Genomic DNA, 21,145 nt, shown 5'->3' on the forward strand with positions numbered 1-21,145 from the left:
GTTGAACCAGACCCTATGCAACCACTCACTTTTCTGTAATCAATAAAGTTGTGGACAAAATTCTGCCAAAAACCAAAACTAAAATTTGAGTCAAATGTGTCTTTATTTAGGGGGGAGGTCTCTGGGTCTGAACACGCAAATAGATACACAGTTCCATAGCCAGTCCCAGCCGAGTGGGTGTACCACTGTCATGCTTTGGTGTACATATTTTAAAACTTGTTTGTGAAATAGCAGTGTATTTTATTTCCTGAACTGTTCTTCTTTTCTACCTCTTTGCTTAGGTATCTTCTCATGTCCCGTTTTCAGACACTTCGATTTACCAAGGAATGTAGCTGAACATTTATTTATTGGGGACTTTTGCTACAATAAACCAAGCCATGGCGAGGGTAAGTGGACAATATTCCGAAGCACACCTGGTCGCCACAGAAATTACATGAGGGGCAATAGACAACCAAGGCGTACTTAAGAGTACACCCATTGAAATAAATGGAGTAAAATAATGGCAGTCAATGGGTCTCCTGTGAATATGAGCCACTCCCTTGGCTTAACACTATTAGTTGTAACAAATAATGGTCATGCAGGTTAAGTACAGGCAGCATAGCAATGATAGTGCAGAAGTCAATGAGAGGATCATCAGCTTCTACGAAGTACTTCCTTCTCTGTTTTATTCATTGAGTATTACATTTATATCTCATCTTCCTCCCAAGGAACTTAAGGTGGCCTACCTACTTGGTTCTCCTTCCTGTTTTATCCTTGCAACAACCCCAGCTGAATGGAGTTTTGAATGTTATGTTTTGTGGCTGAGTAGCCTTTGGAACCCCAGTCTCCCAAGTCGTAGTCTGCTAACCCCACTATGCCATGTTAACTAAGCACCTAAAAACGCCAGCTGCTGTACACATAAGCTTAAATGTAGACGAGGCCCAGTCTGCAGGCTTAAAATCAAAGAGGGGAAGAAGGTGGCAGCAGCAGCAGGGCTGGTGGAGAAAATAAGGCAGACTCCCCCATTCTGCTTCCAGTTTAGATGCTGCAGAGGAAGTAGACACCTGGAAGCACCCTCAGGTGGCTATTAATGTAGGCAGATCAAGTTTCAAACCTAAGGGATTCGTTTTATGGTAACTAACTGTTCCCTGTTTGATGACGCAATAGTTCCCCATATGTTTCGGCACTTCCCATTATGTTGCACAAGGCTGGAGTGCAAATACGGTGAGAAAGTTTGGGAGGCAGGGAGTTAATGAGGGAAAGCGGAGGGCTGGAGGGAGCAGTGAACTCCAGGCAAGGGAGTTCCTTTTACTACAGAAGTGAGCACTGCAGTTTTCAGGATTCTTTGGGGGAAGCCATGTGCTTTAAATGTACAGTATGGTATGGGTGTGATTTTAGATTATTGATGCAGACTATTTCATACTCTTCAACCTTCCTGATTTGAGCAGGACACCCCGGAATTACAGAAGCCATCTTGACTTCTGATTGGATCACGGAATGTCCCATTTGGGGGTCCGGTGCTCTGGCGCGAGTCAGTGGGCTCACGTCAGAGCACTGGACCAAAGGATGCTTGTTTTTTAAGTCTTATGCGAGTCATCTGGCTCCCCGAAAGCTTGGGAGCAAAAAACCGAGCATCCCAATTTTGATAAGCAGAATGTTGGAGGGTATTCTATTTTAGCATGAAAAGCATTAGATAAGCGTTCATGTGGCTGCTGCAGCTGAGGTTGCTCCCCTGCCTAGAATGTTCACCTTACAAAGAGTTTTACTGTTTGCTTTGAATCAATTCAAGTATATTATTTGTAGCCAGCATGGAAAGGAAAAGGAATGGGCTTTGGGACTGCAACAAATCAAATGCTGTGGTTTTATGGGGCTACTACATTTGCCTTGAAGCCTGACGAGCCTGTAAAAAACTTTTTTTATCACAAGTGCCACACAGGAATCACCAACAGAGAAGGAAAATCTCTTCTGCAATTGCTTTATATTTGTTTTCGTTAAAGAAATAATACTGGTTCGCTGAAGACTTTGAAGAAAAGATAAAGCAGCACGGCCTAGAAACCAATTGCAGTCTTTGAAAAGTTAACAGAAAAGTAACTAGTGTGTGACAGAGTGACCTAGCTTAGTTTTTTACCTGAACGTCCCCTCTACTTTTTCTACACAGTGGGAAGTTCAGGCCAGGGTTGCCCTGATGGGATCCCTTTGCTTTGGAAGAGAGAATACTACAGAGACTTGTACAGTACTATCTTTGCAGCATTCTTGTTTATTTACACATTTACCTGTTCAGGAGTATCACAGTACATAGTAACAAATATAGGCAGCTCCAGATTTCAACATTTCGGACACCCCCCAGCCCTGATATCGGCTCATTTCAAAAATTTAGTAATACTGTAAAGCAACCACTTGCTTCCAGCACTCCGCCACCCGGCTTGGAATTACAAGCAAACTTTTTAAAAATACATTGGAGTGTCTTGATTATTGAGAGCTAGTTTGATGTAGCATACAAATAAGAGTGTTTACTTTGGCTGGAGTATTGTTTCTCAGTCTAATTTACTTGACTAGGTTATTGCAAAGATGAATGACATAAGAATTGGAAAGTGCAAAAGCGTTGAAAAAGCTATCTGTCATCTGGTTGGCAAACTGGCAGATTACTGTAGACAGGAAAAGATTAAAACCTGGGTGTAGGTTGAGCCTCATAAAGATTGAATGCTGTTCAGTTTGGGAAGGGGCTGCTGTATATCATTGGGCAGCGACAATCGCCTCTAAATTTTGTGACTGTTAGCACAAAGGCCAAAATGGGATGCGCAAACCAAATGCAAATATGGCCGCATAAATGCATCTGTTTTACAAACATAACCACACTCAGCGCTAAATCTCATTTCATAATGTTGTTGCTTCACTTTTTCAAAACAGCTATGAAAATGCTTTTACTAGGAAAATGCCTCTCTATAGTGAATCATTACTAATAATAATTACTAATACTAAAAATGTCTTAATAATGTCTTTGCATGTGCATTCAACATTGCAATATTTGGAGGTTAGGGTCCAAGGACTGTGAGGTGGAGTCAAAGGTCGGGTCTAATTTCAGGATTTGCAAAAGTGCTTCCCATAGAAATGCCATTCAAGGGAAATGCAGTTCCAATGTTCTTTACCCTGCCTTTGATGCTTGCTTGTTTCTCACTGTTTAGCTGTCCACATTAGCAACTATGTGCCGCCTTTTCATTCCGTTGCAAAGGTGAGCCAAGGAAACTAGGAGGAAGCATAAAACTGGAAGGTCAGTTCCAGAAAAGCATAGGGAAGATTCATATCTAACAAGCACTTTGAAGTCAAAAAGTTATAGCTGTAGTCTACTTAAAGCTAACATTGCCTGGAACAGCCTGACCCTCGGGGGGGGGGGGGTTCATCATCCTAATCGAATTGCCTGGGAACAACAACAAAAATCTTGAGTCAGATTGATATAATAACATAGGTGCAGGGAGAGTGGCTTTGCTCCTGCTATTGTCCTTATTAGAACTGGGTTCCCATGTGACTGCTATTTGCAATAGGAGTAAAGTTTGTGGAAGGAGTCTTAATAGCAAAACACGCTGTATAGATTGTCACACTGTGAAATAATAATATATGTAGTACATAAGAAGAGCCTGTTGAATCGAACCCATAGCCCATCTAGTCAAGCATCCTTCTCTCACAGTGGCCAACCGGATGCCTGTATGAAGCCTGAAAGCAGGATTCGAACACAAGGGCCCTCTTCCCTCCTGTGGTTTTCAGAAGTACTGCTGCCTCCAGCTGTGGTGGCAGTGTACAAACAGTACGAAATAGCTTTAAGCATATACAGCTGATCCGTTATCATGGAACCCCATGTAGGGTATAAGGTAAATGGTACAACCAAAATGTTTATTGATATTTCATATCCCTGGAATCGAAAGTTGACAGGATGCCAGTCTACAGCCTGTTTTGCCCATTGCCTTGTTCAGGAATCGCCACATGTTTAGTTAAGAGTGTTATAGAATCAACACATACATCAAAAAATCAGATAGCACAACTAACCTTACACTAACCTATGCAGCTGCGATGTGCTTTTAATAACAAGAATCAATATCCAAAATATCTACCCAGGAATATTATATGTATATGCCTGTCATTTTTCATACTTCCTATCTTTCCAGTGAGCGACTAGTTCTTCATACATTTTTTTTGGCAAGCCATAAGAAGGTCCTCAGCTTACATACAATTTTTCACAATTTGATGTTTGAGACTGTTTTCCTTATCTGTGTACCAAAGATTACTTTTGGCAAGGTCTCATCAGGGCCGAGCCTACTATGTCTTTCCAGGAGGTACACCCATGGAAAATGCAAAGCAAAAGTGAAGAGAATGCCTTCAAATATATGCAGAATGCTTTCCCCTTGATGCTTTGTTAACAGTGTTTATCCAAATTGTTTGAACTCTGCTTTGTCGCTTTCTAAATATACTCTGTCTACTAGGGTATTCTCCCAGCCATCTGTTGTGTGCAGAGAGCTTTTCACACACAACTTTGTGCTGCAAACAGATATTTGCGTGACAATTCTTTTTCAGTACTGGTAATCAGGACTGTGGCTCAATGGTAGAGAATCTGTCTTACATCCAGAAGTCCACAGATTCAATCTCTGGTGTTTTGTTGTGCTTTTATATATGTTGTAAGCTTCCTGGAGCGACTGGGGGAACCCAGCCAGATGGGCAGGATATAGATTAAAAATTATTACTTATTATTTTTTTCTGTACCTCAACATGCTTTCGACTTGCAAAAGTGTAAAAGATGTGCAATCTTTAAAAAGCCCAACTCCCACATTTGCATTAAGTTTAGACATCTCTGTGAGTTAATGGGAGACACCCCAAATTTAAGTTTAGTTTTATTCGGGTCTAAGCTGTTGTTGTTGTTCTTGTTGTCATTGCAGAATTGCTCTGGATGTAAAGAGAAGAGGCCTGCACACAGTCTGTGTACTAACTGCAACAAGTGGCTATGCAGCTTGTGTACAGAAGAGCACGGGCATGGCAAGGAAACAGGAGACAATTTCTTGCCTATACCATTGAAGGGATGTTCAGGTAGAAATGTAATCTCATGGGTTCTGTTTTTGCCAAACTTCACAGTGAAGTGCCACTTGTCCCCATTAAACAGCTCACTTGCGCCACCTGCCACCTGCACCACTTGCTTGCTTGTTGCCTGCCATTCTGTTGTCACACCAGAGCATGCCAACAACCTTACATTTTTATGTATATAGGAAGAAAATGGCTGTGCTGTAGAACAAGGAGTGCTCCAAGATAAATTTACATCTGGGGGAAATATTCATACAAATGCACTAAAAGGCAAAGTCAGTCCTGCAGCAAACTCTACTCCATTCCAGAGTCCTCTCAAGTTCCTCGGAAACTAAATGCAACACAGATAACATATTGGAATGTTTTATCCACAAAGTAGTGAAGATTTGTGGAGAGCAACAATAGCTTTAGTGTGAAGGTGTTTAATGTCTTTACTTCTGAAGGAAGCTTCAGAAATCCCCTGGGGATTTTTGCCCACCTTTGTTGAAATGTTTTCTGGAATCAAGGCCCCCAATTCCTGTCTTCAGTATGCAAAATGAGACTGGGAGAATCTAGCTTTTCATTATTTGTTAATTTTGTTAATTTAAAATTCATGCAGTGATAAGCATAGAAGAAAGATACCAGATAACTACATGTCCATCAAAAAGAAAACATGGCACCAAAGTTAATGCATACCCTAATAAAATATGCAACACTGCTACATACAAGTGGCAGTTTAATAAAGTATGTAACATGCTGTATTATACATTACATCTAGATGAGGCAAAAGCTGGTTGTGAATTTGAGGAAATGAAGTTGAGCAAGTCTTCGGAATGGGAACTTGGCTGGAAACTTGCCTTAAGAATGTAAATGACTTTCCCCTTAAACTGTTCAGGCCTATGTCCTAGGAGGCAGGCATGCCAGTAACAAGAAAGAAAAAGAAAGAAAAAGAAAAAGACCATAATTATACTCGACTCCCATTAGTGCCCAGTAGGTTTTCCTTTCTTTGAAGCTAGTAGTAAGTGATTGAATCAGAACAATCTCACAGGGACTAAGGGATCTGATGCATGTGCATATCAATATTTATTAGGCAGGCTTCTTGGGGGAAAGGAAGATCACATACACCTACTGATTTGGGAAAACTTCGGAACTCAACGTATGTGCATTATAGCCTGAGGATGGATAAATATGTATAGTAGAAGCTGAAGCATTTCATACAGAGCTTTGAGAACAGAATCGGCCAGTGGTTGAATTAAGCAAATTATACTCGGGATAGGTGATCTACTTTGCTGTTGACATTATGTGCCAAAGATACTCTGGTGTCGTGCTTAAAATAGATTAGGAAAATAAACTATAAATGCAAATTTGTTTATTTTGCATAAGAGTGCTCAGATTACATGCTCTATTCCAAACTTAATAAAACTACAAGAGAATAGGGGGGAGAGCGGTAGAATGGCAGTAGGGCAAGAACTTAAGGCAAATGCCATGGCCTTTTTATATACCTCTGGAGTAATTTTGTATTAACCCTGCTTTCCAGGAGCTGATGGGGAAACAAGTGAATTTCCCTTGTTCTGCCCAATGCACAGTCAAGAGACACTCAAACTGTTTTGCGAGACCTGTGACGCCCTTACTTGCCGCTGCTGCCTTCTAACGGAGCACAAGGAACACAGGTACTAAATATTTATTGTCCTTTGTTCTTAGTCTAGTGCTACAAGGAAGAGCCTAGTGATTGAAAGGATAAGGTTGCCCCACTTTATTTTTCTGTCACTATGTTTCTTCAGCTGTACAGAAGGCCACACATCCCGCTATGCAATGTAAACTTCCACTGTTTTCACATGATGCACTTACCACACCGTCCTGTTTTACCTAGAGGTAAGACCCAGTCGAACAAATGCCCAGAGCATCTGTTTTACCACACTCAATCTCCCAGACTGGCTGCAAATACGAAAATGAACAAATTAAGGAAGAACTGCATTCCATATCTTCTTATAATCTCTCACTGCAAGCCACTAAACTCTGTCTAATTGTCCACCCCTTTAGAGGCCAGGTGGTTAACTGCTCTTCCACGTACGATGCAAGGAGGCACCCAGCTGAACTTTTGGGAGTAAACCCCCACTCCATCGACTTGAAATCCATTGTCCATATCAACAGCAGCCCACAAACGCAGAACTGAAACCTTTCTTGGGAAAAAGTCTCATAGTACTCAATGGAGGTTACTTCCAAATTAGTTTGGACAGGATTGGGCTGTGAGCACATTTTCTGTCCCATTTGATTACTATGAAAGTGGGAAAGAATTTGGAGGAAGAACGGAAAGTATAGGCCAATGCAGGTTTTAGATTGATCTTTGGAGGTTATTTGGAACAAAGCTGATTTCGACTACACATATGAAAATTATTGTGGTTTCCTCAGTTCTTCAGCACACACTTATGAAATCCTCATGCGTGCAATTGGTACACATTTGTGCTTATGAAGGGAAGGTGAAGCAGTCTGTGTAGCAGTTACAAATGATATTGTGATTCTTGATAGTTGTGGAATAAACATGAGTAAAAAATAACCTAACAATGTGGTTCAGGAAGCAGTTTTAGGAGATGGCAGCTGTCAAATATGTACCCAGATTTGTGCACATAATCTGACAGTCCAGGCCTTGACTGGGTGGTACATGAATAATGATGCCTAGACAGTGGAAAAGCTGCTGGGGTCTTCTGGAAAGTTTTTGGTTGACTGGACCTTGGGCAGATCCACACCATACATTTAAAACACATGCCATACCTGTTTAAAGTGACCAACTCTGGGGTTGCGCGCTCATCTCGCATTATTGGCCGAGGGAGCCGGCGTATAGCTTCCAGGTCATGTGGCCAGCATGACAAAGCCGCTTCTGGCAAACCAGAGCAGCACATGGAAACGCCGTTTACCTTCCCGCTGTAGCGGTTCCTATTTATCTACTTGCATTTTGACGGGCTTTCGAACTGCTAGGTTGGCAGTGCATAACTTGCCCCAAATGATCCTGGGAAGTGTAGGTGCTGAGAACAGTAGCTCTGTTTGGGAAAAACTACAGTTCCCAGGGTTCTTTGGGGGAGTCCATGTGTTTTGGATATGCTGTAGATCTGCCCTATCTTCAAACATGCATATTTATCACTTCTTGACTGTATCATGTGTGACTTCCATATGTAGAGGAGCCATCATGGGTCAAACACCAAAGACAAAGGTGTCTCCTCCTTTCAGGCACTTTGTTAAGATATCTTTATTGTCATTGTCCCCTTGTGGGAACAACGAAATTACTCAGTGGAGGCAGTTTGCATATTTAATGGTGTGTCATTTATGTGTTGAGTAGTCAAATCTAGACAGTACAAGTGATGTATGAACCTGCCCACATGGTCTGGTGCAGGGGTGGGGAACATGTTTTGGCCTGAGGGTCACGTTCCCATGTGGGCAATCTGTCAGGGGCCACACGCCAGAGGCACAAATCCTTCTTGCGTTGGATTTGAAACTGAAGACTGCTCACTGTTAATTTATGAATTTATTAGTAGAAGAATAAAAAAACCCAAAAGGCTTCTCTTCTTTTCCTAGGTTCAGGCATCTCCACGAAGCTTTACAAAACCAGAGAGCCATCCTGGAAAATGTAACGGCTAAAGTGGAAGAGAAGAAAAATGGGGTGCAGGTCTCAGCCAAACAGATTGAAGACAGGTAACTTCCAAGGACACATTCTAGGCAAGGAAGAACAGAGAGGGTGTGGCTGGGGACAGAATTCAAACACTTTACAAGGAACAGAAAGAGAGACCTGGCCTGAATGGTTGCATTTGGCCTCAGACCTGATGTTCCCACAATAAGGCAGCCAGTGATGTTTTTGAAGGTGGCCTAAGTAGGGACATAACTGGGGCACATCATTTGAAGGAAAGGGGTGTGGCTTGCCTACTTGCTTCCCCCACACCCACTTTTCTTTGATTCCATATCTGGAGTGATGAAGGGGAAAGTGTGCAGAACTCTCTGATCTTCTTGGGGGGGAAAGCATGGTGTGTGTGCTTTTGCTGGAGGTAAACGCTTCAAAGAGAGGAGATCTGACTACCATGCTGTCTTGTTCTAGGTATTCAGTAACATGTGGAAGAGGTGGCCAGTTTGCCTAGCTGTGTTAGATGGGAAGGCAAACACCCTTTGGCATTTTGCTAAATTTAAAGCCCAGTCTTGTGCAGGTTTGTTCAGAACTATGTTCTGTTCAGTGGATTGCAATCCTAAATTAGTAGCTTAGAATAATGGCTAGGTTATTCAGGGTTAGATGCAGGGAAACTCAATTCAAATCTAAGCTCGAGTAATGCTTGGTGAGATATAAAGAATGCAATAATAAGTATTGCCCAATAAGGAGTTGCCAATATTACAGCAGTTAGAAAGGTTTCTTTCTGTCTCTAATGATACAAGAATAGCCACACCAATTACTCTCAACGATAAAATGCTGAGAACTTCAGTCTGACAACTTTGTCTGTGTGTGTGTGTGTGTGTAGGTTTTGCTATAATCTATTAATAATGAACTAGACAAATATAATCATTGCTTTCTCAAGAAATCTGGCAAATTTGCTAAAATTAGGCAGTGTTGACTTGTCACCCTGTTCAGCAAAACTCTTTTGGAAAGTCCTACGTTTGAATCCATTAAGCATGTTATTCAAGTTAGCAGTAGTGCATGCAAGCTTAGAACCATGATTTTAGCCAGATCATAGTACTAAGTGCTTTGAAAGATGCAAACCATATACACTAGTTGGCTTCCTGGTGCAATTGATATGCATTCACAGTGATAACCATCAAACCTTCTCATATATGGATACACACAGTGAAGTTGTCAGTGGCTTCTTTTCTACAGATTGTTTGAAGTAAAGCACCTGCAAAGGAAAGTGGAAAATCAGATCAAAATGGCCAAGATGCTCCTGATCAGTGAAATAAATAAGAGAACAAATGTTCTACTTGAACAGCTAGAGGTAAGTAGAGTGGTTCTAACGTAGCTAAGACAGATCATTGCATGCATGCAGGCAACAACAATTTATTTATGTGGCAAACTCAAAGGTCAAGAAATGCATGGGGCGAGAATAACTGAAAGGGGAAGTCCTTCCTCAGCTGATGTGGGAATGTCTGGTAATGAATAGTGTGTTTTGGGAGAAGGGCAGCTGGGCAAGAGATTTGGAAACAGCACAGCTAGATGTCCATGGTGCCTACAGTACCAGTGGGGTGCCTACAGTACCAGGAGTGGGGAAAGGTTTTCAGTCTGAGAGCTGCATTCTCTCATGGGCAACCTTCCAGAGGTCACATGCCAGTGGTGAGTGGGGTCAGAGGCAAAAGTGGGTAGGACTAATGACAACGTTGAAATTGAGCCCTATCTTTCCGCAGTAGGCTATATTCTACCCATGCAAAAACAGAAGTTTTCCGACTTTTGTTAGATGTTTCCGACAGCAACACACGTTTCTCCATCTTTCATCCAAGCAAGCAAGAGGCATCATCACAGTTCAAACGACTATGTTGAGTAGTTTCTTTTGTTTCTGATTCTTGACAGAGAGTCACCAGTGAAAGGAAGCAGAAACTGGAACAACAACTTCAGGGCATCATGGTGTTAAACAGGCAATTTGAACACGTGCAGAACTTTCTCAGTTGGGCAGTGTGCAGTAAAAACAGTGTTCCATTCCTCTTCAGTAAAGAGCTGGTAAGTCTAAATGCTCACTGCAATCCCAAAATGCAAAAAAGGGGAACGGAGAAAAAGAAGTCCCCAAAGAAGCTAATGCATGAACTTTTATACTGTACTGCTGGCTCAAGACTTTTAAGAGTACTTCCAGGTCTCACTCCCAGAAGCTGAAGCAAAAAGGAGATTGGCAAGCAACTCCTTTAAAAAGTTAATACTGCATTAGTGGGAATCTTTGTGGTGGCTTCTGCTGGGGCAGTGCTTTAGTTGAATATGGCCTAATATGTTTAGAAACTTCTGTTTTGAGTGGAAATCCACAGATTAAAGTGGAAATGGGACAGAGTTGAATTATGGGCAAACACATGCAATAATGGCATGCTGTGGAAGTTGTTTGATTTGCCCACCCCTAGTCCTTATATAGATTGAGACTGCTTTTCATGCTAAATCATTGTGCCAATCACCCACACAACCAGTCATCTGGAAGCATATATAGTGCATATATAGTGCATAGGATGTTTTCTTGTGACCAGCATGGGACTTTAGTGCTGACCCAGAAGCATAGGAAATGGAACAAGATCCGGCTCCCCCCCCCCCATGCTAACACTGTAATTCATGTAATGCCCACCTCATTCATGATTTAAAGGAGTTTCCCGTTACTTTCATCTAGAGTGGGACAGGATATGGAACTGGTGTGAACTGAAGATACAGCACAATATTGATGCATTTATGTATTTAAGTATGTATTAATTACCTGTCTCCCGAAAAGGCAACCAAGACAATGTAAGGCAGCATGAACTAAAAATCTGCATTAATATGTAGGAGCTAAAGCAAATAATGAAAATACAAAAGGTACACATGTGGACTGTAAAGAGTAAATGCCCTAAACAAATAATTAGACCCCCTAAACTAGCCCTGTATAGTGCAGACCTGGCTGTCTTATGAACTCAGACTTACTTCTGAGTAAATATGCATAGGATTCTATTTTGCTGAATCAATAATATTCCAGATGAGGCTAGTGTGAAAGAGAGATCCTATGCTCACAATGGAGTTTCTGAATATGGCTTTAGGTTGCTCTCTATGTGCAGTACTTTATTGGGGGAAACATATATAAAAATATTGTTTGTAATTATGGGAGAAAGATTGTGAGACAGTAAGGATTTGCTTACACAGTAAAGTATTGTGGATTGTTATCTGAGCCTTGTTTCATACACCAGCAACTTATCAATTATTTATTTTATTTAGAGAATTAATAAACCACTAGATCAAAAGAAATTTCCCAAGTGGTGTACAGATAGAATTATAAATAAAAACATGGATAAAGTCACACACCAGTTAAAAACAAGTGTACATAGAATCATCACCATCCTTAAAAACAAAGATAAAAATCAATGACTTTAAAAGAAAAATCATTACAGTAACTAAATCATGTGTCTGCCACACCAAAGGTGCTTCCATACTAAAGGAATGACTCCTCACAAATATGGAAAATACATTATGTGGCACTTGTAAAAGCGCCAGTTCTGCAGAAGCATACTTCTTGTTCACTATTTCAGGCTTATTTGCTGGTCTCTGTAGCAATTTAAGTAACTTTACTCTCCACTGAAGTTTGCATAGCAGACATTACAATCCTTTCTCCTGTGGTGATGGACAACTGGCTTAGGAGTCCCTGATTTCAACATGAATTCCTTTCCTTTCATTAGTTAACTTTAGCTAGGAGATTCTCTCCTTGAAAATGTAAGCAAATCAAAAAGCAAAATCAAACCAAAGAATAACTGAATGGGCAAGTAAGCAATAATGGAAAATAAATGGAAATGTGGGGTCATTTAAAGTTATAAGTCATAATCAGCTGTGACTAATAAAGCATTGATCATTATTGCCTCTAACAGTAATTTTTTGATTTGTTACCAGATTGTGTTTCAGATCCAACGTTTACTAGAAACAAACTGTAATACTGATGCTGGTCCTCCTTGGAAGGTCAGATTCACATGGGACCCATCTTTCTGGACTAAACAACTGTCCAATTTAGGTAAAAAAAAAGTATACAATGTTAGGTTTCCTTTGAGTTCATTAGATGGAAATATGTGTGTGTTTATTATCAGTATTGATGTTAATTTTTCCAGTGCTACCACTGTGACAATTCTTTGTAAGTCACACTTAATACATCACCAAAAAGCTGCTACAAGGTGGGTCAAAAGCTTTTGTGTGTGGAAAAAGGCCAAGTTGTGAGTTATACCCCTATGCGAGTGACACAGGCGCCACTATTTTGCTTTGATGGTATATGAATGAAACACACACACACACACACACACACACATGCAGACATAAATAACCATGCCAGAATCAAAGGCTTGATTGAAGGTAGGGGATAATGTTGATGTAGTCCTTTCCATACCTGGAGAAGTTTTTTTTGGGGGGGGGGAACCAAAAGACAGCCGTGTAGTATCTCCCCCCTCCTCGGCAGCTGAAATAGCTACTGTTGAAATAATCTCACAAGCCCTTCATAAATTAAAAGATTTCTTACAGTGTCTTTTTGGAAGTGCTACAAATGACAATTTGGGCAAAAGTTGTACACCCCCCTTTGGGCTGGCTATTGTCTCGCCAGTCCTCTACTTTTAACAGAGCTTACAACAACAACAACAACAACAACAACAACAACAACAACAACAACTCACCATATGCATCCATTTGATGCTCAGACTCTAGGAGATAATGCACAAGGACTCTTGTGGAAGTATTTCTGAAAAAAGTTTTCCGTGAAGGAAGATTTGATAGCCTGTTTCTAGAACCACCCTTCCGGGTGGGTGGTGGGTGGGTGTTTTTCTCCATTTTGCTGGTGCATCCTTCCCGTTTTTATTTCTTCCTTGCTTTCTGCAGGCCACTTGTCAATGGAGGGGGGACCAATCCATCACTCAGAAGTGCCAGCCTATGGAAGTATGCAAGGAGTGCAGCCCTCCTTGTATCATCATCACGGACATCATTCGCCAGCACCACAGCATGACTCTCTCAACAACCAGTCCCACCAGTTTCAGCCGCCAGTTCATTGCCCTACACCTGTGTGCTGCACCCATTGCCTTAACATCCCACACATGAATAAAGGACAGCTTCCTCATCAAACCATGAGCCATGCTCATTCCTTCCGACAGCCTCCTGACATGCAGCACCACCAGCAGCATTTCCCTCTGCAGTATAGCCTGCAGCAGCACGAAAGAGAGCAGAGGTGCACCTCTCGACCCGTGAAAACCCTGCAGCCTTGTGCCGAGCAGAAATCTCACCAGGAGCATGATAGCTTACCTGCCAGGATGGGAAAGCATTCCCAAGAGCAGCCATTGCAACAGGCAACACATCCCATTTATCCCCTTCCCCTGCATGATGGCCAACAAGGCCAGGCTGGACATTCCCAGCAGCTGCCTGCGCAATGTGCTCTGCACAGTCCGACAGCGCAAGTTCAGCTTGGTCCTCTCCAGAAGCTAAAGCTGAATCACTTGCAGCAGCAGCAGCAGCAGCAGCAGCAGGAACAGCAACCTTTGCCGCCACCGCCACCTCCGCCACTGTCACCACAGCAGTCATCTACGACAGGTCAGAACGAGAAGGCTCACGAACAAGTGATACAGCAGAGTTTGGACATCATGCACCACCAGTTTGAACTGGAGGAAATGAAGAAAGACCTGGAGCTTCTCCTCCAGGCTCAGCAACCAAGCCTGCAAGTGAATCAGGCCAAGCAGCCTCAGCATGTTCAGCAAACAATTGTGGGACAAATAAACTACATTGTGAGGCAGCCGACGGCAGTTCAGCAGCAAAGCCAGGATGAAGCCCAGCAGGTGAGTTTGCTAGGTCTGTCATTTTCTTTTTCTTTTTTCTTTTTGGGTCTCTAGCTGTTTAAATGCCCTAACCAAAACTTGCTACCGAATAGGCTACAATGCAGATAGGTTACACAGATTTAAACCCAGCAATTGTTAATAAATGGGCTGACACCTGTAAACTCAGGAGCCCTTCCAGGCTTCACTATTTTTAGGTGGGATTCAATAACATACTGGCAATTTCTGGTTGCCCAATTAAAGTTGATTTGGAGCTCTTCTGCAAAAGATTGGACTTTCTGCAGTAAAGAAAATGATGAGGAAATGCACTGGGGAGTGTGAGAACACTTGCTTCGACACAGCATCATCTAACTTCACTGCAAACAAATCCGAATGAATTTTAACTAATGGGCAACATCAACAAACGGGCAAACAAAATAGGAGGGTGGAAATGATTGTATACACAGGGATCTGGAAATGATCCCTGTGTGTACAATTAAAATCAAAAGGATTTTTCATATTACGACTCATTTCCTAAGCTGATCTTGTTGCTATTAATGAATCTGTGCTGATCATTCCCTTATCATAGGTTGGTGAAGATTCCACTGATTCAGAAGGTCAAAAACCAGCACTTCCTCCTGATAGGAACATGATTCCACCCATGTCACAGCCATTGGAAGATGCTATTGTCAGTATTCACTCTCCAGAGAGTACTTTGTTGAATCCAGTCAGAAAGGTACACAGAGCTTCTTCTTTTCTTTTTTTAAACATAAGAGAAAATGTTTCTGTAGCTCTGTATGGCTTCTTTGAAGACTGCTTCTCTCTCTCAGCACTTTGACAAGAATGAAGGTCAAGAGTGAAATTTCATCTTTGTAGGGGAGATTCTTCTCTGTAGAAACCCATATCTTTGGAACACAGTGAAGGTGTCCATACAAGTGCTTAAATAGCCCTTGAGACTCTCATGTTATTTCTATACATGTTTCATGGTTGTTAATAAAGAAAAGAATAGAAGAAAGGCATTTGTAATGCAAACTTACATTTTGGGGCAATGTACATTGTACGTTTGCACTACAAACTGATTGAAAAATCACATGTGTGGAAATTTCAATGGGAGTTTTTCATGAATTCTGATTTGTTGATCTCCAGGCAATGCTGCAAGAGACATATTTTTAGGGCTGCTTCGTTCCTGACATTTCTTTTCTACACATGGATGGAGGGAAATCCCAGTGTTGTTCACAATTATTTGAACACCCTATTTAGGTGTTCAAAAACAAGCAGCAATAATTTCATGACGGAGGGAATAGAGGGAATTCACTCAGTCCATCCACAGTCTTGTTCCTTCTCTTAATGCTGTCTCAATGCTGAGGCAGCCTGCCAAATGCTCATAGGTAGTTGGAGCCCAAAGGTGGCAGTTATGTCTTTGTTTATAATCCACACTTTTGTAAAATATATAAAGGTGGCTCAGAGCATATACAACGCAATAATGTCAGTCTATAAATATTTGTAGGGACAGATATTCCTGGACCCCTACACAGCACAGGGCCTCCAAGATAAAGCCTCAATTCCTAGTGAAGGCTCCAGGGCATGGGGAACCACCAGAAGTACTTCATAAGAGATCAGATGGTGCTTTGGGCACGAGTTGTTTAGGGCTTTGTCAGTTAACACACATATAGGAACATGGGAGGTTGCACATAAGGCAAAGGTGAGCAATCTGTGGCCTACCTAAGTTCATTCAGGAACAGGTGGAAAATGGGTGGCAGAGAGAGAGAGAGAGAGAGAGAGAGAGAGAGAGAGAGAGAAATGATAGAGGTAGCACCCCTCTCACTTTTCACTCTGGCCTTGCATACTGCTAGCATCTAGCCTCTGAAGTAAATTAATTGATATTGTTATAATTTGGCTATTATTGGGGGAATATTGGGAAACTAATAAAAATGTATTTCGCCCCCCTCCAAAAAAAACCCCAGAGGTAATGTGGACCTTAGCAGAAGAAAGGTTCCTATCCCTAACATTAGCGATAGCTCAGTGGTAGAGCACATGATTTGCATGCAGGCAGTTACAGATTGTGTTTGTGGGTTATCCAGTTAAGAGGATGAGCTGTAGGTGATAGGAAAGGCTTTGGAAAGCTTTGGAAAGCTGCTGCCAGTCAGTGTACATAATACTAGTCTACTCTAGAAGGACCCGATGTAAGCCAGCTTTCTAAGGCCCAGGCACATGGCTTATTAGGGCAGGTCCCTCTGAGGTCCCTCTGCAGCAGGTAAACAAATCTGCTCAGGAGGGCAACTCAGGTGCAAGGTTGTTTTTTACAAAAGTTGACAATTCTTCTTTTTAGGACATAAATGATTAGATAGATGTGAATAGGCAAGCAGCTAGTAAATATTTTAATTGCCCAGTAACTTCAGTGGAGTTGTTTAGTGGAATAATAGTGCCTTTCTTTCTCTGAAGATATACTATATATTTTGGCCTGGCTTGTTCCTGAATGGAACACTCTTCAGCCTCCCATATATACAACCCTGAATCCTATGGAAAAAGAGCAGGATACAAATAAACAGCCCCATCTACTTTGACCTCAAGACCCTTGTCTTGATATAGTGTCACAGCACTGTCATGGCTTGGTGCCAAAATTAGGCAAGTGCTGATTGAAGAAGTGATGGGGTTGTAACTATAACGGGGGAAAGACCACATTTCCTTATGGTTCAAACTAAAAGACAGGTTGTATCTTTGAGGGTAATTTAACTTTCATGTTACATGATCATTTCGCTTGTACATAACTGTTTAGTTATTTCTCCGCAATTTCCAGGAACGTATGTACAGGTATTTTGATTAAATGGTTTGTAATTTGAGTCATAGGATGCAATGCCATTTGCATAATCCACATGCCATTTATATGAGTTCTAATTGTTTGATGTCTACAGTAGCTAAGGCCTGTTTGCTTAGGCTGCATTTAAGAACATAGGGATTGTATAGGCTAGCATTCTGTATCTGATAATGGCCAATCATCTGCCTAGAAACTGAAATGAAGGATAAAGATAACTGGGCATACCTGTTCCCAACTCTGAACCACCAATTTACAAGGGGATTAATTTAGCTATGATGGCTGATATTTGAATAATTTTAGTGCACGTACCTTCTATTTAAGAATTTTGAAGTCCTTGCTTAGCCAAAGCCAAAAATCGGGATGTTTTATACCAGATTGCAGACAGACCCAAAGTTCTTCAGAGTTTTTGGAGCAGCTTGCAAGGTGGTATAGGGGCTGTAGCCAGAAGGGATCATGTGAGGAGCCTTATGATGTGTATGGTTCCTTGGATCCAGGCTACAGTCTTTTGTCAGAGAAACCAGGCAATCAGTAGAATAATAAGGTTGTATACAAATTACACATTTGCAAATAATTCTGATAGCAAGGCCTTTGAGACCTATGTGACTACTTTGGAGTAGTTTGTGGGTGGAAGAAAAGATGGATGGTTTAAACAGGGCAAGGACTCCACTGTAACTGCCTCTTACTGCTCAATATCCTTAATCAATCAGGACTCGAAGAACTTTACAGCTGTCTTAACTGACAGAATGGACAACATTATCACCCAGTACATCCACTCTGATCAAATGGAATTCATCCCATGATGACACCTGGTGGACAAAGTGTTACATGGGCTTGATGTTGCATACAAGGCAAGACACATTTTGAACATCTTAGCCCCCAACACTGAGAAAGCTTTTGATTGTGTCGAATGGCTATGCCTCCAGTATTTCCTTCTCGAGATGAATTCCAGTCCTAATTCCTCCAGGGACATTCAGGCATTATCAACATCCTTAGGGGCTGTGTCTGTAGACAACCTGGACTTCTATCATACTCATCTCAAAAGAGAGCTAGATCTGGCTGGCTGTTGCATCTGTTGCTGTATATCCTGACAGTGGAACCCTTAGCCTGGGCTCTGTGGATGAACAAAATGATCCAAGTGTAACTAAACACAGCATAAAGTGGTGATTATCTCTGATAACATCCCAGCAGCTCAAATTACATCTCATAACCAGTGCGAGCTTGACACATTTGAAAAAGCATCTGGATAAAAAACCAACTACCAGAAGTCTGATATGATAAATATAAACTTGATCTGTAAAATTATTTTGTGCAGCCCACTAAGCCATGGCATCACCTTGGAATCTTTCTGTCATCCTTCTGTCTACCTATTATACATTCTAACTATCAACCACTTTCTAATCAGCTTTACAAATGCATGCAAAAATGGTATTCTGACTTCTTATGACTCACCAGGACAGCGGTTGTGTGAATGAATGAATGTCTAGAATCCTCCCTCCCTCCCCAAACAATTGCACTTTATCAGTCACCACCAAGTCTTAAGCATAAACCAGGACTGAAGCAATTTCACATTTAATATACCTGTGGTTAAAAGAGGTTTGACAGTTCCAGCCCTGGACTTTATATTTTGCTGCAGCTCTCCTATATGATCACATGACTCTTCAGACCATCATCAGTGGACACAATAGAACAACATGCTACTACCAGAAACTATACACAGGATGCCTTGATTTGGAATGATCACAGGGATCGGCCTTGGTTCATACTTAGGCATCTCTTCCTTTAAGAATGCTCTGTTCATTGGGTCCGTTGAAGAGAGAATCACATTTTTGCCTGATCGTCTTTTTCTGTATCATTCTGATTTAATCAGTTCAAACAGCCTTATGGACTTCTCTTCTTGGAAAACAACAAAGATACATTGGATGGCAGACTTAACATGTTGAAGAAAACTCCAAGGAACATTAAAAGAAAGTTGATTCACCATAGCTTTCTATACAGTGGTGCAGTTAAATCATTTTAGACCCTAGACTTAATTATCTTATGGGGGTGGGATCATTTTAAATGATAATATGCATTACTTCACTTGCTGCATTTGCAGGTCTTCCTGCTCCTTCTGTTGAGTGGGGCCCTAATGGCACCACTATTCCAATATGCCACTCTGCAAATATGCTACTTTCTCAGACAACCATAATTCAAGCAGAATGCTGGAACCTCACTAGCATCATTAGAATCCTGTTTAAATGTCATAATGCTCTCCTCCTTAGTTCTTACCATCTACCTGTTCCTTCTGACCCTTTTTCTGAAGGAGATGCTTTTGTTGGAGGTTTGTAAAGGATCGGCAAAGCACCTGTGCCTCATTCTTTGTAGCATGAATATAAAGAAAACTCAGTTTAAAGATCTTAACAGAAAGTCTGTAACCGCAGCAAAGTTCCACTTAATCCATCTGAGCTATACTGTAGTCAGTTTGTCTAGTATGGCTGTGTCCATACTAGGACCTTTAAACACATTTTGTGGTTGCTCAACTCTTCTACTAATTAATTGCAGAATTCTTTCAGGAATTTATCCATTCTTAAGCAAATGATGACCTTAAAACTATACTTCTTAACAACACAATTGTGGTTTTCTCTGCAAATAATAGCTGAAAGAACAGAACTATCTGAAAAGTGATGATTATGCATAAACTTTGTCAATAGATGCTGCAGGCTAGAGATATAGTCTAGAAAAAGAAGATTGTTGTGATCTGGTTCTTATGGTGTATGTGCCAGGTGGCCATCTCACTATTACCAAATGCAAAAACATTTACATCCCTCCCCTCTCTAATGTTTTGGCTGCTTGCATCTCATTTTTCAGTTTGCCCACTTAGCTTGACAAACATCCTCTTTTCTTAGAGTTCATTGATTGTCTGTGAATTTGACAGTCATTTCCACACACACACACCCTGCATCCTTTACTGTAAATGTGCTTTAGTTTCAAGTTGCTTCTGTGTTTTTCTCCTTTCTTGTGTTCTGTGTCTCTTGTATATTTATCTAATATTTTTGAAAAAAATTTAACAAATAAAATTCATATTAGAAAAGCTCTGGCAGACCAATAAAGCATGTGATAAGTGGGGCTACTGTAGACTCAGACATCCTGATGTAGATTCAATGCTGCTTCAGACAGTTACTGAAGACTTGCCACAAATACATTTGCTTAATGCATGATGACATGACAGTTACTTTTCTTGAGAACTCTGATCTAGCCCATCGGCATCCAGTAGATGGGGCTATGGTCATGCTGCTTTTTGCCCCCCTTTTAAAACCATCACCCACAGCTGTGTCATCTGGTTCAGGGGCCAGGTAGCAAAGGGGTGTACAGGCAGAGGGGGAGTGATGCTGCACAAATGCCACATAAAAGTTTCCAGTAATACTCTGCAAATAAACTTTATAGCAACATATGCACTCTATGGGAGAAGCATCACATCTAAATGTGCACACACCCAATGTTCAAAGCACCCCTCCTAAGAACCTTGGGAATGGTAGTTTGTTAAGGCTGCTGGGAACCGTAGTCCTACGAGGTATAAACTACTGTTCCCAATATCTTTCTCTCTTTTTTGCAGGGGTGATGGTGGGGATGTGCTTCAAATTTATGGTGTGTCAAGTATAGAATGCTGTACTTCTTTGAGTGCACATTAAGTGTAATATTCCTACAACAAAAATCACTACTCTGGAGTCAAATCTGTGGGCTGCATAACAACAACAACAACAACAACAACAACAACAACAACAATTTATTATTTGTACCCCGCCCATCTGGCAGGGTTCCCCCAGCCTCTCTCGGCGGCTTCCAACAAAAAATTAAAATACATTAAAATGTCACACATTAAAAACG

General features: G+C 41.3%; 1 protein-coding gene across 1 annotated transcript in view; it reads left to right on the top strand.

The window, feature by feature from the left end:
• The first annotated feature begins 214 nt into the window (after positions 1-214).
• The window catches only part of TRIM66 (tripartite motif containing 66), a 39,803-nt gene continuing 18,872 nt past the window's right edge, over positions 215-21,145 (top strand). Inside the window, exons 1-9 of the mRNA XM_035119704.2 lie at positions 215-386; positions 4,902-5,049; positions 6,557-6,689; positions 8,587-8,703; positions 9,866-9,980; positions 10,550-10,696; positions 12,581-12,698; positions 13,547-14,490; positions 15,056-15,202. Of these exons, the coding sequence (XP_034975595.1) occupies positions 378-386; positions 4,902-5,049; positions 6,557-6,689; positions 8,587-8,703; positions 9,866-9,980; positions 10,550-10,696; positions 12,581-12,698; positions 13,547-14,490; positions 15,056-15,202 (1,878 nt within the window). The 5' untranslated portion in view covers positions 215-377. The remainder of the gene's footprint in view (positions 387-4,901; positions 5,050-6,556; positions 6,690-8,586; positions 8,704-9,865; positions 9,981-10,549; positions 10,697-12,580; positions 12,699-13,546; positions 14,491-15,055; positions 15,203-21,145) is intronic.

This window comes from Zootoca vivipara, chromosome 1 (assembly GCF_963506605.1).
Source record: "Zootoca vivipara chromosome 1, rZooViv1.1, whole genome shotgun sequence".
NCBI classification, from domain to species: domain Eukaryota; kingdom Metazoa; phylum Chordata; class Lepidosauria; order Squamata; family Lacertidae; genus Zootoca; species Zootoca vivipara.